Source organism: Phaethon aethereus (genome assembly GCF_964289735.1).
Source record: "Phaethon aethereus genome assembly, chromosome: 7".
NCBI classification, from domain to species: Eukaryota; Metazoa; Chordata; class Aves; order Phaethontiformes; family Phaethontidae; genus Phaethon; species Phaethon aethereus.
The window spans coordinates 10,227,083-10,242,561 of record NC_138583.1 but is presented as its reverse complement, the minus strand read 5'-3'; the positions used below and the strand labels follow the sequence as shown (position 1 = coordinate 10,242,561).

The following is a 15,479-nucleotide window of genomic DNA, read 5'->3' as shown; positions in this document are numbered from 1 at the left end:
CATCTGAAGAAGATCTGCCCCACGCAATTAAAAAAATAGTATTATTTTTATCCATTAAATCAGTTCATTAAGATAAACCTCCAGGAAAGATGGACTTGCTCTACTTTCCCAAAAATGTAGTTGCCCTTGGTTCGCAATTCCATCATGCACAAAATAGTAAAATTTCTTGCTAGAGGCGAGAAGGCTGGGTTGACTTTCAGGATGTTGATACAGGATATTTTTATTCTATTTGAAGTATATTTGTAAAAATGTTTCTAATGAGCTCTGCTGTAAAAATCTTAATGTTATCCCTTTTAATTCTTCATTTAATCCTTATCAAATCAGATTAAAAAAAGAAAGATTAGCTCCAACATCAGGAAAAAATGTATAGCTGCAACACTGTGCCGTATTCTTCTATTAGGGCTCAAGTTTGTAATCTTATAGTTGGAAAGATATCTAGTAATGTTTAAAGGACCTTATTATTTTCTACTTCAGGAAAATTTACATTTGGTTATCTTTTTCAAATCAGATTTTCTAAAATATATAATCATCCTCTTCTAATTATTGCTAATACTCAGCCATCCTATACCCACAGTGAAATTTAGCCAGCTCATACGTTTATCTCTATGTGTTAAAATCTTGGAATTTGCACAGCTGCTGCTCAGCCTGCAATACTGATACCTAATCTTTTGACTTTGATAAGCTTCAGAATTTGGGGAGTTGTAAAATAAAAAATTAAAATTAATATTTATTCTGGAATCTCTCTTCTGTCACTCTGTCCCTTTTGAATAACTGAGCAATCAGATAAAGTTATTGAAACCTGGTACCATAGAAATGTCGAGCTTTCAATAATTACCTGGGGATTTCTATATCTATTGGTACGAATTCTATGCATTTATTTCATGATACCAGTGAGCTATAATATAATTTGGATCCTTTAACTGCCAAGGGCTTTGCTACATCATCAGGCTGTTGATATCTTTTGTTCCATTTGACACACTGAAAGACAGTTTTCTAATCTTTGTCATTATGATCAAGTGTGTCTGCTTGCTGCAATGGTCTCCCCAGCACCCTCTGTGCTTTATCAGCTATGTATTATTGTGATGTACTGTTCCCATTGAAGAGTATTACTTTTGAGATCTCTTCAGAACTGTTAAGAAAGCACTCCTTGTTGATCTGCATACTATATTCCAAAACAATGAAAACTTAGAAGCAAAGATAAAATATTGTATCATTTATGGAAAGAAAGTTGACTTCCCGTATTGTTTGCAGTACATAAGATGTATTCACTAAAAACAAATTAACAGGCAACCCAACATCAAAGAAAATGATTCACCCAGGTTGATTTTTTTTCTGGGAACTAATACTTGATGCATCTTCTATGAAAGGTGATATTGATTCACTTATTGTTAATACAGCTCTTGAAAGACAATATTAGAATGATCTCAAGAAATTTTTGGTTTGATTTTTTTCATAGCTCAGGTGATATATATTCTACATCAGAAATGCATTTTCTCCAAACTGGCCGTGCTACTCCCAGCAATGTGAGTGTTTCAGAAACTGTATCCAGTGTGTTTGCGATTTTGTAGTGCATGAAGATTTTGGTTTTTTACTGGGTAGGGAATATCATGGTTTTCCACCTCCTTAGTTGCTACTAGTCATTGTCTCATAACTTATATCAAATTTATAATTCATTAACAATCACAGTCTTCACAGCTTAGTTTGCAAATTCTTAACTTTCTCATGCTTCTGCAAAAGGATTTTAATCAACAGACTCCCTTCACTTTTCTGTTCTCACTTTTTATTTTTAAATGATTAAAACGGGGCAGCAACTCAGGTCCTGTCCAGAGTGGGAGCAGACTTCTGTACTACTAACAGCATCTTACCATTTTTGTTTCCTGCTATTCTGAGCTTAATAATGTTTTAAATATTACTGCATCTCAGAAAGCCTAGACTCTGCAATACTTTCCAACTCTATGGGATGGTGGCAGGTAGCAAAATCACTCTAAACATTATCACAAATATCTTGGCAGTATGCAGGATGAAAGAAAGAAAACCTGTATCTTTGGCCAGTGCAGCCTTGTATGATCTGCCTTATGTTCCCCTGTTGCCACATTTGATGATATGCAAATTCCAGCCTACCTCAGAAATCTGTATTTCCAGCTTTAGCAGTCATGAAAGTTACCCGCTAGGACTCTTCTCTGGTATTAGAAGAGTATGAAACCCGATGTACCTTAGAAGTGGAAATACGAGCTAGCAGATATGAGTCCAGTGGATTAAAATGTCACTGCTAAGAATTGTGGTTTGCACCGAATTCTTCTCACTTCAGTTCTCCAACCATGGCGATCAAGGCTTCTGTACCTTCAGCATGGTGTCAGCAGTGTTGTTTTTTATTATTAAAGTCTTACACTTTCACCATTATTTTCACTTCCCTTGTCTTTTTCTTTGTCACTTCACTTACCTTGTCTCCTTTGTGGTGTTATCTTTTTATCTGAAAATTTTATTTCCCCGAGGTTGGTTCCTTTTGAGAGTGAAAGGAAACATGAGATCATCAAACTGATACTCTTATTTTCCCTCCATTGCATGTCCTCTATATTTTATCTTGTTTTTATTTTAAGTTATTTTTTTCTGTATTTTTATGACATGTCTGAAATCTTTGTACATTTTTTGCTCAGTTGCATATAAATGATCATTTGTTTGTACCACTGTATTGTATTCTACTTTTCTAAGAATGAATAAAGTTTTTTTGGGAAAATAAATAATGCAAACACTGGCAAAATAATGCATTTTAATGCCATCTAGAAATTCAGTTTCAAACTAGTTTTTAATATAATAAGCTGAGAAACTTCATTTAACTAGCATTTTTAAATTAGCAAAGCAGTGTTAGGAATCAGTTATCCCAGAATGCAAAGTTTAATGTTGTTTGATGATGAAGTATAAGCTGGAAGGATCAGTTAAAGGGAGGAAAAAAGTGAGGTTATAATATAATACATAAATTGCCTTGTACGGAAACTGATAATAGCTGGAAGGGCATCTTAACTAACTCAGTATTGGCTTTTTACATGAGTGAAGATTTTTCTCCTTAGAGGTCCCCAACAGTGAAGCAGATATTCTGCAATATCTGGTCACAGACAGCGTGCTCATCCAAAATCCAATGAAATCAGTCAACTCTTGCTATTGATCACCATAGATTTAGGTCAAGGCTGTAATGGATTTAAAAGTGACATGTCATCCCTGTGATTAATGATGCCGGGCCTAGGCTTCTGCTACCCAAAGCAGTATTAAAGCATTCAAGTTTGGTTCCAGCATATTTCCCTAGCTGCAAGGAAGGGATTTTTGTGTTTAGTTTAATTTTTCTCTCAGTCATACAAGAAAAGCCTGCTAATGGGAGTCTTAGGGATATAATCTGGATTTACTCAGCATGAACCTTAGCGGAGTGGGGTGGGGAGAATATTGAACAGAAATAAGCTTGAAAAGTGAATGTTGCCGTGCAGGGAATTCGGAAAGAAACAATCTGTTTAAAGTTCCAGTTTGGTAATGAATTTAAGTACTTGCTTAAGTTGCATTACATCACCTATCCCAGAGAATTTCTGTGGCTACTCATGTGCTTGACATGAGCTTATATACTTTACTGAATTGGAGCCTTAATTTTAGATTCTTCACACAATGTTTACAGAGCTAATGTTTGTATATTTAATGTCAGCGTACAGTGGTATTTGAAAGTTGACTTTTTGAGGTGGTGTTGAATGTTTAGTAATAACGAAATCAGTAAAAGTTTAAATAAAAAACATAAAATGTGACTTTTCTCAATTTTTTTTACAGTTTTGTGGTTTGTAAAATGCCTTAGGGCTTGATCCAAATAAGCATTTAAACACGTATGTAAAATTAAATAGGAGTTTCATCCTGATATCACCCAGATTACCAAAACACTTCTATTCATTTTAGTGGTGGAGGATCAAACTTGAGTTTCTTTGAAACCAACATGTATAAAGCATAAACTGGAAGTTACTTGGGCACTGAATTGATTTGCTGAAGATTGAACTTATGGTACAATAATGTTAACAAGCAATTCATAAACCTATTTATCCATTGAATTTAAATCATTTTAGAATACCCAAAATAGCCTGTGCTTAATATTAGCAAAATATTAAGGAATCACAGGTACTAATATTGTGGGAAATACATTTTAAAAAAAACCCAAAACGTGGTGGTTTGGTTATGATTTTCCATAAGTTCAGAACCGTATTTTTAAGCACATGTATAGAAAAGACATACTCGGACTTACTCAACATAACAAGTACCATTTCTTCAGTATTCAGGAGTTCTCTTTTAGGAAACTGGTGGCCAGACTTGTAATACTGAGCTATTTTAAGGGTTTGGCTGGCCGTGTCTTTTCTTTTGTCAAAATAGTAGGTTGGGCAGTTTCCAAAATCTAGCCCTCAGTGGAGGTGCAGAAATCTTTTCAAAATTCAGTTTTTAACTAAAACATTTGTGGCTAATAGTCAGGAGTAATAAGGCTTTCACGTAACTGGACTGGAGAGGAGAGGCTTTGCAAGGCAACTGTTGCTAGGCATCAAACACGTTGTGGAAGCAGCTCTTTGTGTCACCTGTGCCAACTCTCCAACTCTCCAACCCTCCTCCTGGCATAATAGAAAAAATGGGAAGTCTTGAGATTTGGATTTGACTAGGCTGGAATGGTGAAGAAGGAGGATGATAGAGAAATCTGTTATGCCTGATGCTCCAGTAGAGTAAGTCAGACTTAATAAAGTGTAGCATTGCTTTGCTTTGGGCTCAGCAAGAGAAAAATTACATTCCTTATGGACTAGATAATAATTTAGGATCTAAAAGCTGTGTAAAGCAATGTAAAGAATCCATTAATTTTAGTAGGTTTTGGAACAGAACTTGTTGAATTTAATCTTTACTTTGTAAAAGAATAATCTGTTACCTCAGAGGCTCATTTCAGATGTAGTTGAATTCTGAAGACACCACCCTCTCCAGGGCCATCCTCCTTGGTTGCAGTAGCTAGAATTTGCCATTTCAAACAAGAAATATAAGAAGTCATAAGTATATGTTTGCAAAAAAGACTGAAACATTAATTACATTATTAGCCTGACTATCTTGATCCTTTTTTTCTCTCTACATCTTCCTTTCCCTTTCTATGTGGAGATGGCCAATGATAAGAGGTTGGGCCTCAGAAGTATGGTGAGAATTTATAATAAACATAGAGATAATTGGTTTGTTGTTGAAAATGCCTGCGCAGATGAATCCTTGCTAGTGTTATGCTCATCTCTACCTCTCCCTGAAAGTCCCCTTGAACCTAACCTTCATGTTGTTGGAAATGCCTGTAACTATCATGTATGCAGTGTGTGCACAGTAAAGATTTCCCCTAGTTCAAGCTCTTCTTTCTCCTCAAAGAGTTCCTTTGCAGAGACATTGGCATGCTCAACCAGCACTCATTCAGTACTGCATTTTGCTGCTTGTGTTGAAAAATGTTTCTTTGCATTCTCTTACTCTCCTGTTTATTTTTAACCTTATGAAAACTATGGAAACATCTGCATAATGTGAACCAGTCATTTATTTTCTTTGTAGTTGAGTAACCAGCTGCTTACGCTTGCGAGCCAAGGTTGGTAAGGATTTTAAAGCTTGGAATGCCTCAGCATGAGGCTGAATGTCCCCTTTCATATTGAGTAACAAATGAGGATGCTATCACAGCCTCTTACGTTGCAGGTTTGAGTCTGCTGTTGGTTGTGAGGACTAGCCAGTGTTTCTCTGTGATTGCACTTAGGTAATGGATTGCGATGAATGTGGGAGCAGATCACTGAAGAGACTGGGGGGCTACCTGCTGTCCCCTAATGTGCGGTGCATGTCCCATTGATACTGTCTCCTGCATATTTATTCACACAGTGCCATAGCATGCAGATGCAGTTGAAGAGAGAAAGTAAAACAAAGACAGATGTTTAGCTGTTTTAGATTGGTGTGCATCATCAGCTTCAGTGGCCTGGTGGGGAGCTTATTGTCCAGTGCATTTCTGGAGAAGTTTCACAGGCACAGACTATGGGACAGTCAAAGGCATCTTCAGAATTAGATCCCTGACTAGATGTGATTGGGGTTAGCTAAATCCAACCTGGGTAAGGGGGACAGCCTGAGCGAGGGAAGACATGGACTGCTTCATGAAGCTCCTTGCTACTTGTAGCAATTCTGTAGCAAGTCACTGTTACTTCATTGGTCTCTGCATTTTTGGTAATAGTTTCTTACTTTCACCAATTACAGATATTTTCTGGCTGTGGGTAGGTGGAAATAAACTTTGGCAATGTATTTGAAAGAACTTTCTCTCACATTGACATCATTGCAGTGTTCTGTTATTTCTCACCTTTTTTCAGGTTTACTTAGAAGGGAAAAGAATCTTCCTATCTCTTCATAAAAGAATTTCTGCTCTCTGATGGAGAGCACCTCCTAGTGAATAAAGTGGCCTCCTGTACATAATTTTTAATGAAGTTTTGTTTCTTTGAAGATGATTACACATTGAATTAAATTAATATATTGCAAAACTCTTTATTTTATACCTTCAATTGGATAACAGCCTGCCAGACCTCAACCGATGTCAATCTCAATGCATTTTTCTAACAGCTGTTTTATGGAGGATAGTTTAGTTAATTGCTAATTTAAAATAAATGGTATAGTTTGCACTTAAAAGAGCAGAAGCTTGATTGTAGAGTTGGGTCTATTTGTAAAAGTAGTTTTCAAGTAGACTCTTGAGGTGCATCTGTACTTATTTCTAATAAGATACTGTTACGGTCAAACCGGTATCTAGCAGAGTACACTCAGAAACCACTCAGCAAATTTTATGTAACATTAAGTGCTATTTGACTAGGTCAGTTGCCTGTGTTAAATTAATGACAGCAAACATACATCATTGCTGCATCTGTTTACACGTCTGTCTGCATTTCACTGCATTGTCAGCTGTGGAATCTCTAGAATAACGAGCGTGGTAAACTGAGTCGTATTAAAAAGGGGTTATTTGTATTAATATAACACCATACTGTGTTGTCATTGTTTTGCAGCACATCTATTACATTTATCATCACTGCTTTTTCTTCTTGAGCAAGCCAATTATGTCTGGTTTTGCCACTCTGTCAGAGCCTTCTGGAATAAATTAAAATTACAGCTTTACATATGCAGTAGCTGCAGCTGAAAGTAATGATAATGACCCTGGGTGAATACAGAATTTCAGAATAATCTTAAACAAATGTACCTATCCAGAGCTGCTGCTTCTTCCTTTCTCCTTAGCAAGCTAAATATTTGAATCCATGATGTGTGAAACTCCACAGACAGAAGCTGGTAGCTGGGTGGAGCTGTGGGTTTTGACACTGAGCTAAGAAGAGAATAGCCTGTGGGTACCTGAGCATGGAAACCTCACTGTCTCCGTTTTATTTCTCTGCTTTGTTTTTCAGTTTTGCAGTGTCTGTCTGTGCATGGAAGTGTCTCAGAGACTTCCTTTCTGCCTAGCTGGGTACATGTGTGCCTTCCATCAGTCCGTGTCTCATGACCGCTGATACTTGTATTTTTTTGACATACGTGTATGGGTTAAGAGGTGTTTTATATGGATAGTAGAGGGACTGGCATGTGACCTGGTCAAGGTCAGAAGAGGAAACGTCTGTCTGAGACTGGGGCTTGACTCAAATTTTGAACCCCAGTCCTAATCACAAAATTGCCTTATTTTTTAAAATAGTTCTTTCACAGAATGAAAATGTAATATTAACATTTTATTAATGATGTTAATATTAACATTTATGCCTTGGTTTCATTCTCTCACAAAAAGATAATCCTTCATATTGTCACCCAAGACAGGAACAAACAAAACAGAAATGCGCCATGATTGATGATTAAGACTATATTACTTTAAAAGATCTCAAGCATTATTTTCTGCATATCTCCTGAGGTTTATTAAGAACTACATTAACAGGCTTTTAATACTTGGCACAGTTACCAGCATCCAACCAAGAGGTATCGACATATTCATGATAGTCCCTTGGTGTATGTGCCTGCCTGCCTGCCTATATTGGCTATGTTTCTGAATTTCTAGTGCTTGATCTGTAGGGTCAGGACCATCAGTCTTTTTCTTCTCCTCTAGTCTAGTGTGATTTTATTTGTGTGTGTGGAATGCAGATGCAACTGTTTTGGCATAGTTTTAGCATCAAATTTCTGCAGATATTTGGCCTTCCTTTTTGGGCATTTGTCTCCCTCTTTGGCCTTACTGAAACTGCTTCATTAGCTTGCAATGTTTTTATCTCTGAGTGGCTTCTCTTGAACTTTGTGATAAGATCAGAGAAATTAGGAGTAAGAACGAGAGACCACATTATTGTCTTTAATAAAAAAAAAAAAATCTGAAAAATCTTCCCTTTGGAAAATCCCAAGCATTGCAAGCCTGGCAGATGAACAGTATTACCTTTGAATTAATTGTGTTCAGAGTGATGTAGGCAATTTCTTGAAAAAATCAGCCCGTAGGTCCTTTCCAACACTTAGTGAGAAGTTTCTCAAATTTGGTAATGTTAAATGACTCCAGACCTCCCCAGTAGTTTCTTACTCTTTCAATCTCAGTGCCCACATGCTTTTATTAGACTTTACTGTCAAAAGTCACAGAACATAAGCTAGAAAAATAAATTTATTACTCTGTAAATCATCCCATCTGAATTTATGTCTTGCCATGTATCTTGCATGTTAAGGCCAAGTTTGGTTAGTCCTGGAAGGGAATTGTAGTTTCTTGTAGGTACAGTTTTGCAGGGTTAGTTGTTCCCAGGTAATTCTGGTGAGCATCCTTTATATCCACACCAACAGTTGCCACGGTGTGCCTCTGCTGTCAGTCATAGGCCATTGAACTTCTCGCTTATGATCAAGTGCTTGGGACATATCAGAAACGCGCCCTTCATTCGCCCTTCCAGAACTCAAACTCACTGGGGAAGAATGACATTTAAATTGGTATTTATGAATAAGATAATTTCCTGACCAGAAGCAGTGTTTGGTTAGCTGTTTTCCTTAAGCTTGAGGAGGATAAGCCTGTGTTTATAATTCATTTTCCTTACATGTAATATTTTTTCTTACCTTCACTGATTAATGTCTTCAACTTCTATTTGGAGTACAATATTAATATTGAAAATAGAATTATGAAGGTAGCAAAGGAAAAACAGTTGATCTCCTTCTGGCAACACAAGTGTATACTTTTATCCAATTTAGCTATATATGAAAAGTGAAGTTGAATTGGCATGAAACATTTAAGGTGTGACACATTATTAACTAAGTTTTGCATATTAAGTACAAAAAAGAAAGAGAAGAAACCTTTGGTAACACATCTGTCACGGACACTGAAGTATTAAGTTTGGAGCTCATTCATTCAGCTCTTGAAGAGACCTAACTGGAGCTAAGTGGAGCTGAAGCCAGAAACCTTTGTGAAGAGATGCAGTATGCCCCCCGAGGGGCTCTTCTTTGGATAAGGGAAGTCTCTGCTGGAAAACTGGCACACCAGCCTCAATTTACTATTTTTTATTAATTTCTTAATTTTAATTCATCAATTTTGTCAGAGAGAAATGCAAAAATAGAGTACAGTTACAGCATCAGAATGCCTGGAAGTCTTTGCAATGCTACATTACCATTTCACAATTAAGGTGACAAAGCCTCAGGCAATGGAAAAAAAAAAGCAACCTAAATGCTTAAAAATTATAAAAAATGGCTAATATTTAATGAGAATTACAGAACTAAAAATAAAGGAGAACACTGAGCTGACAAGGGAGCAAAACACCATAACTCTTAAGATTTGTTTTTCTGGCATTATTACCATTTAACCTTTTCTCCATTTACCTTGTTACTTTTCAGTAACATATGCTTTGTTACTGAATTTTCCAGGAGACCAATAAAGGGAAAAGAAAGAAGAGGTTTACATAATTTACAAATTTTGAAAGTGTGGCTTGTCAAATAAAGCTATCCCAAACCCTCCAGTTCTGGAAATCTTAGGATTCAAGGCAGTCTTCTAGTATGTAATGACAAACTAATCTTTTCAAGGGTTTCTAATTTTTATCTTAGGTTTGTATTTTTTAAAGCATTTGAGAAATCATTCATTTAGCATTAAGATAGTTTCATACAAAGCCTGACATTTAGTTATTTAGCTGCTCTTTATCTAATAAGACAAAGAAAATGGGAAGAACCTTTAAAAATGTGTTTTTATTATTCCTCAGAGACAGAGTTGTTTTCCTTAACCTTTACAAACATTTTATTTTAACAACAAAAAAGAATAATGTGAACTTCTGGGCTCTTGGAAGCCTTTAAAAAGTTTTCTCTGATCTTAATAAGGCCAGAAAGTTGTCCCTAATGCTGAAAAAAGAAGTAGGCAAATGAAATCCCCACCCCTACCTCTTAAAAAAATCCCAAGCATTTACTTCTCTACTTACTTCATAAAGTATTCTGTAGTAGATCAAACATGATGTCTGTGTGCAGGAAAACCTTAGCACAGTGAAACAAGTTTATAGTACAAAACATAAGCAACTGGAAATCCACCATTTTCTAAAGAATGCTGTCCCAGTGCCGGACTGTGCATAGTAGAAGAAAAGAGGGCAATCCTGTTAGGCCAGTGGAGGGAAAATTTCCAAATTACGTGGTTCTTAATAACCCCTCTGGTCTGGATCAGAAGATGTCTGTTAAGCACATCCCACCTGTGGCTCTGTTTACATCTTAAAAGAGCTAAGCTAAAATACACAACCAGGATTAATTAATCCTTTGAATTTTGTGACCTTTTCACAGAATCACAGAATCATTAAAGTTGGAAGACACCTTTAAGATCATCAAGTCCAACCATCAACCCAATATCACCATGCCCACTAAACCATGTCCCGAAGTGCTACATCCACGTATTTTTTGAACACTTCCAGTGCTGGTGACTCCAGCAGCCTGTTCCAATGTTTGACCACTCTCTCAGTAAAGAAATTTTTCCTAATATCCAGTCTAAACCTGAGTGCACAAATGCTCCAAATGAAAAGCCCACTTCATTCACAAATGTGTTTTTCCTCTGCAAACACTTAAGGACTGCATGTTCCAAATACTGAAACTCTACCTTTCCCTCTGGCTTTGCCAGTTATCCCAGTAACGTTACATTTGCTCCTATAGCAAAGCACGGAATGCACTGAGGATGTGCTTGCAATAAAAAATACAAATAAAATGTTGTATATTTTCACTGGAAATGATCTGAAGAAAGCATTAGTATTTGTCAAAGGCTCAGAAAAATGTAAATGAGTCCTGAACATTTGTCCAGTCTTATTTAGGAAAATTTGTTTTAGTATCTGCTCAGTTCTAATCTGAGTTCTCTACTTTTTTTCTTATTTTGTAGTAGGGGCTTAGTAAGAATATGTGTCCTAGATGACTGCAATGACAACATAGGAGTCTAAATCAAAGCTAACCGTAATTTTGAGGAAAGAAATAGTACAGGGTACCTAGGGAAACGTTATATAGCAGGCTTCTGGGAGTTAGCTTCCTTAGACACAGATATCATCATATGTAGCAGTAGCTGATGTTTACGGATAAGCAGAACTTTGCAGCAAGCTTTTGTTGGCAGCACACGGCCAGATGGCTGTGCAAAGGTAACCTGTCCATGGACTTAGAGCCCTTACTCCCAGCAGGGGATAATCTAAGAACACTTCTCACACTTGCCCCCAATCCACAATTTTACTTCAAGAAATAAAAGTAATAAAACATAAATAAAATTATGAATTAAATCCATGTAATCGTCTGGCCATTATACCACAAACCCTTAATTTACCTAGATACAGTTTATGAAAGAGCCTCGGTGTTATCTTCAGCTTGGTGCATTGTCTGACTTACTGAATTAAGAGCCTGACAACTCAGGTATGGCTTTTGGCAAGAGGGACTTAAAGCAGCTGCAGTGGTTATCTGATCAAGTATTGTGTGGTTCCTTTCTGCCACAAAAGTTTATTTTTTATTTATCTTCCGTTGTTTTTCTCAAACTCAAAATGATCTGATTAGAGGATCTGGCTGAAAAAATGTTGGCTGTTTCTCTGGTGAGGAAGACGATATCCCCAGGGTTCCTGGGAGCTTCATTGGGAGTTTGGTGGATTTGCGATGTAAACAAAACAGGAATTTTCTACTGAATTAGCAAAGGAAGTTCAATGTGCAGCTCAGTCCTGAAATTGTTGAACAGTTGTACTTCAGTTGAAATCATGCGTTTAGCCTAAGCTAAGGACACAGGTTTGGGTTCATCATTATGTAACACTAATTCATTTCCAAATCCAGCAGTGATCAGCAAATCCAATGGTTCTTGAATAATATAAAAGTGTTGTTAAATCACAAGGTTAGAATCAAATCTGTAGCCGACATTGACTGGAATGAAGGGCTTTGGAGTTGACTTGATTGTCAATTTACAGGTGAAAGCAAAGTTGCATAGCAGTGGATACCACTGGGATAATATTGTAATTCTCTGTGTTCCACCTGAACACCAGTGGCAAAAGATCATAAGGAGTGGATGGCAGTGGCACCTTAATACTTCTCTGTTACCAGAGCCTATTTTTTTGCATGAATCAGAGTATCTGTAAGGCTACTGGTGTTTGGTTTAACGAACATCTAAGCACACATTGATCTGTGGGCAATCAAGGATTACTGGAATGCAAAAGTTTAAGGAGTCCTATTTCCTAGGCTGGGATTCTGCTGGCTGCCCAGTGTCATCACAATGTTTCTGTCAGACCAGGGAGTTTCTCTAATTCCAGGATTGTAGGCTTTTATAGATGCTTTGCTGCTAGCCTGCTCTGTGTTGCACTTGCATCAAATAACTACAACTGCAGATCACAAATGTACTTTATGAAATACAGAGAAAATATATAATATAATAACTTTTTATCGTAAATACAATGCTAGCTATTACAATTCAGTCATACAGCATCCCAGGTGGTTGCCTTTGCCCTGCCAGTTTTGTTGCTTTCCAATTTGAGCATCCTGAATGCTGCACTGAGGTGATAAACAGCCCATTGTAGGTCTTCACTGCTTCAGGTTTTAGAGACAACTTCATTGGCTGAATTTCCTTCTGGAAGCTAAAACATGTTGAGCAAGTGGTGCTGAAAGTCCCTTCAGGATACCACTCTGGGACCCTTAGCCAATGCATTCTCATAAGATAGTGATGCATTTTCTAAAGGCCAGCATTGCTTTCGCAAGTTCTGACCACAGACATAAATTTTTACTAGATGACGTGTCAAGAGGACAGTTCATAGTCAGTCATGCAGCTGTTCAAAACACAAATGAGTGGTCCCCTCCCCAGGGCTCCCACAGTAGGTCTCTTAGTGCTGTTCCAGTAGGTCACTAGTTTGTGCCACGTAGGTGATCCAGGGCTTCCTGCTGAGAAGGGATGACTTCTTCACCACCACGACACCTGGCCAGTAGACTTTGGCACATGAAGCAACTACCCTGGAGTCAGCTAGGCTATGCGCATGATTTACTGACATGTTCCTTAGAAAATGCACTGCAGCTAGATGAGACAGTGGTGAGCTGCTCACTAGAATTTGGAGCCCCAGCTTACTTGTTTGCCTGCTTTTTTTCTGGGCTTGTGCAAGGTGAGCTAAAGGCTTTAGCTTGCCAGCTAAAGCTGGTCCCTGGTGCCAGCTCCAAGGAGGATGGAATTGACAACATCAGGGGCTTTCGCAAGTTGAGATTGAGCTGGTGTTGTCTTCGGCATGTGTTTCTCAGCTGGAGATGTTGGGCAGACCTCAAGGTTTTGCATAGGCACAGATGAAATCGAAGCGATGTAATCAGTGAACAGCAACTCCTGTCACACAGAGGAAGCGGAGGGAGGCCAGACAGGATTGGAGATTGTTTTTGGACTGATTGTTCTGGTTTCTTTCTCGCTAGGACAAAGAAGTGAACCTGGAGCAGGTCCATAGACGCATGAACAGTTTAATTGATGAAGACATAGCCCACAAGCAAATCTCTCCAGCGTCCATTGAAATCTCAGCCTTGGAGATTGGTGGCATGCAGCCAACTCAGACCCTGGAGCCAGTACGCGAATACCAGAACACGCAACTTTCTGTCACCACCTTTTTACCAGAACAGACAACTCATGGTGCCAGCAGGACACTCACAGCTGCCTCTGGCAGCAGCCTGCCGCTGCCCCTGAGCAGCTCAGCCACAATGCCCTCCATACAGTGTAAACACAGGTCACCAAATGGAGGACTATTTCGTCAGAGTCCCGTGAAAACCCCAATCCCAATGTCATTTCAATCTGTGCCGGGGGGAGTCATTCCAGAAGCAATGGAGCCCTCGCATGGAACATCCATATGATGAAAACAAACAGTAAAACAACCAGCAGAGCTTTTTAATACAAAATTTAAAAGAAACAAAAAAACCCAACAAAACAAACTCTTACATTTTTCTTGTATATACCTGTAAATAATGAAAGAATGAAGTGGGGTAAAAGTGTATTTTGAATATTCCCAATTTTCGAAGTCAGTAAAAAACAAAACAAAAAAAAACAAACAAAAATGTATGAATGACTTTGTAAATTTTGTTCTATATGAATAAAAAGGCAAACTACTTGTGATCGTTCTCAAGTGCCAAAGACGACCAGTTACTGGGACTGAGGGCCGTACTTTTTTTTTTTGTGGATTCCAACATTTATTCCCTTACTGTTTTGGGTTTTTTTTTTTAAAGAGGAGAAAATTTACCCATTTCTTGCTATAAAAGTTCACTACACTCAGATCTCTCCTTTCCCCAGAACCCTATTTTATAGTCAAGACGGCAGTTCACTTGGAGAATTTAACAGTTGGTATTAGCATAACGGTAACAAATATTTTAAACTTGAATTATAACTAAAATCCAACAATCAATAAAGAGAAACAAAAAGAACTTTTTCCTTCTAACAATGATTTAAACTTCCACACAGTTTCTAAGTTTAATCGCAGGATTATTGAATTGTGTTTTTACATGTCTGCTGTGCTGTGTGGCTCTTTTTATTTAACCTTCTGTGTTTTGTTATATATATAGTATATATAATATATATTATATATATGGCGTATATATTATATATATAAATGCTTTGATAAACAACAGGTTTCAGGTTAAGGGAAAAGCTTTTACGAGAAACTGATCAGCTCTTTTTTTGTGTCTTGTGTACACGACTGAAAACGGGGAGGAACCAATGGCTGAAAGGAGTGAGACGAAGAAGAGCTTTAACAGGCAGGAGATAATGGCGTTGCAGTGACTGCCCTCTGGTGCCATCTCCTTCTTTAAGATTTCAAGGAATTTGCTTCATAATGGATGCAACGCTCTCTGTTGAATGACAAGGCTAACCTCACGACTATAAGCACAGCTCTGCTTTTTTTCCATTGATTCGGTAAAGAGAAACATTTTAATGGCCATGTCTATAATCTTGGTAGAAATGGCTGTAAAATGCCTTTTTTTTGTCTCTGAAATACAATCAGAGGAAAAGGATAGAGCAACACGTATAGTGAATTCAGTGT

At 37.6% G+C, this 15,479-nt stretch overlaps 1 protein-coding gene across 1 annotated transcript in view; it reads left to right on the top strand.

The window, feature by feature from the left end:
• Positions 1–15,027, top strand: part of GRID1 (glutamate ionotropic receptor delta type subunit 1) — a gene marked incomplete at its 5' end in the record, with an annotated part of 552,836 nt that extends 537,809 nt beyond the window's left edge. The window contains one exon of the mRNA XM_082002351.1: positions 13,873–15,027. Within this exon, the coding sequence (XP_081858477.1) occupies positions 13,873–14,301 (429 nt within the window). The 3' untranslated portion in view covers positions 14,302–15,027. The remainder of the gene's footprint in view (positions 1–13,872) is intronic.
• Between the last annotated feature and the right edge of the window lie 452 nt (positions 15,028–15,479).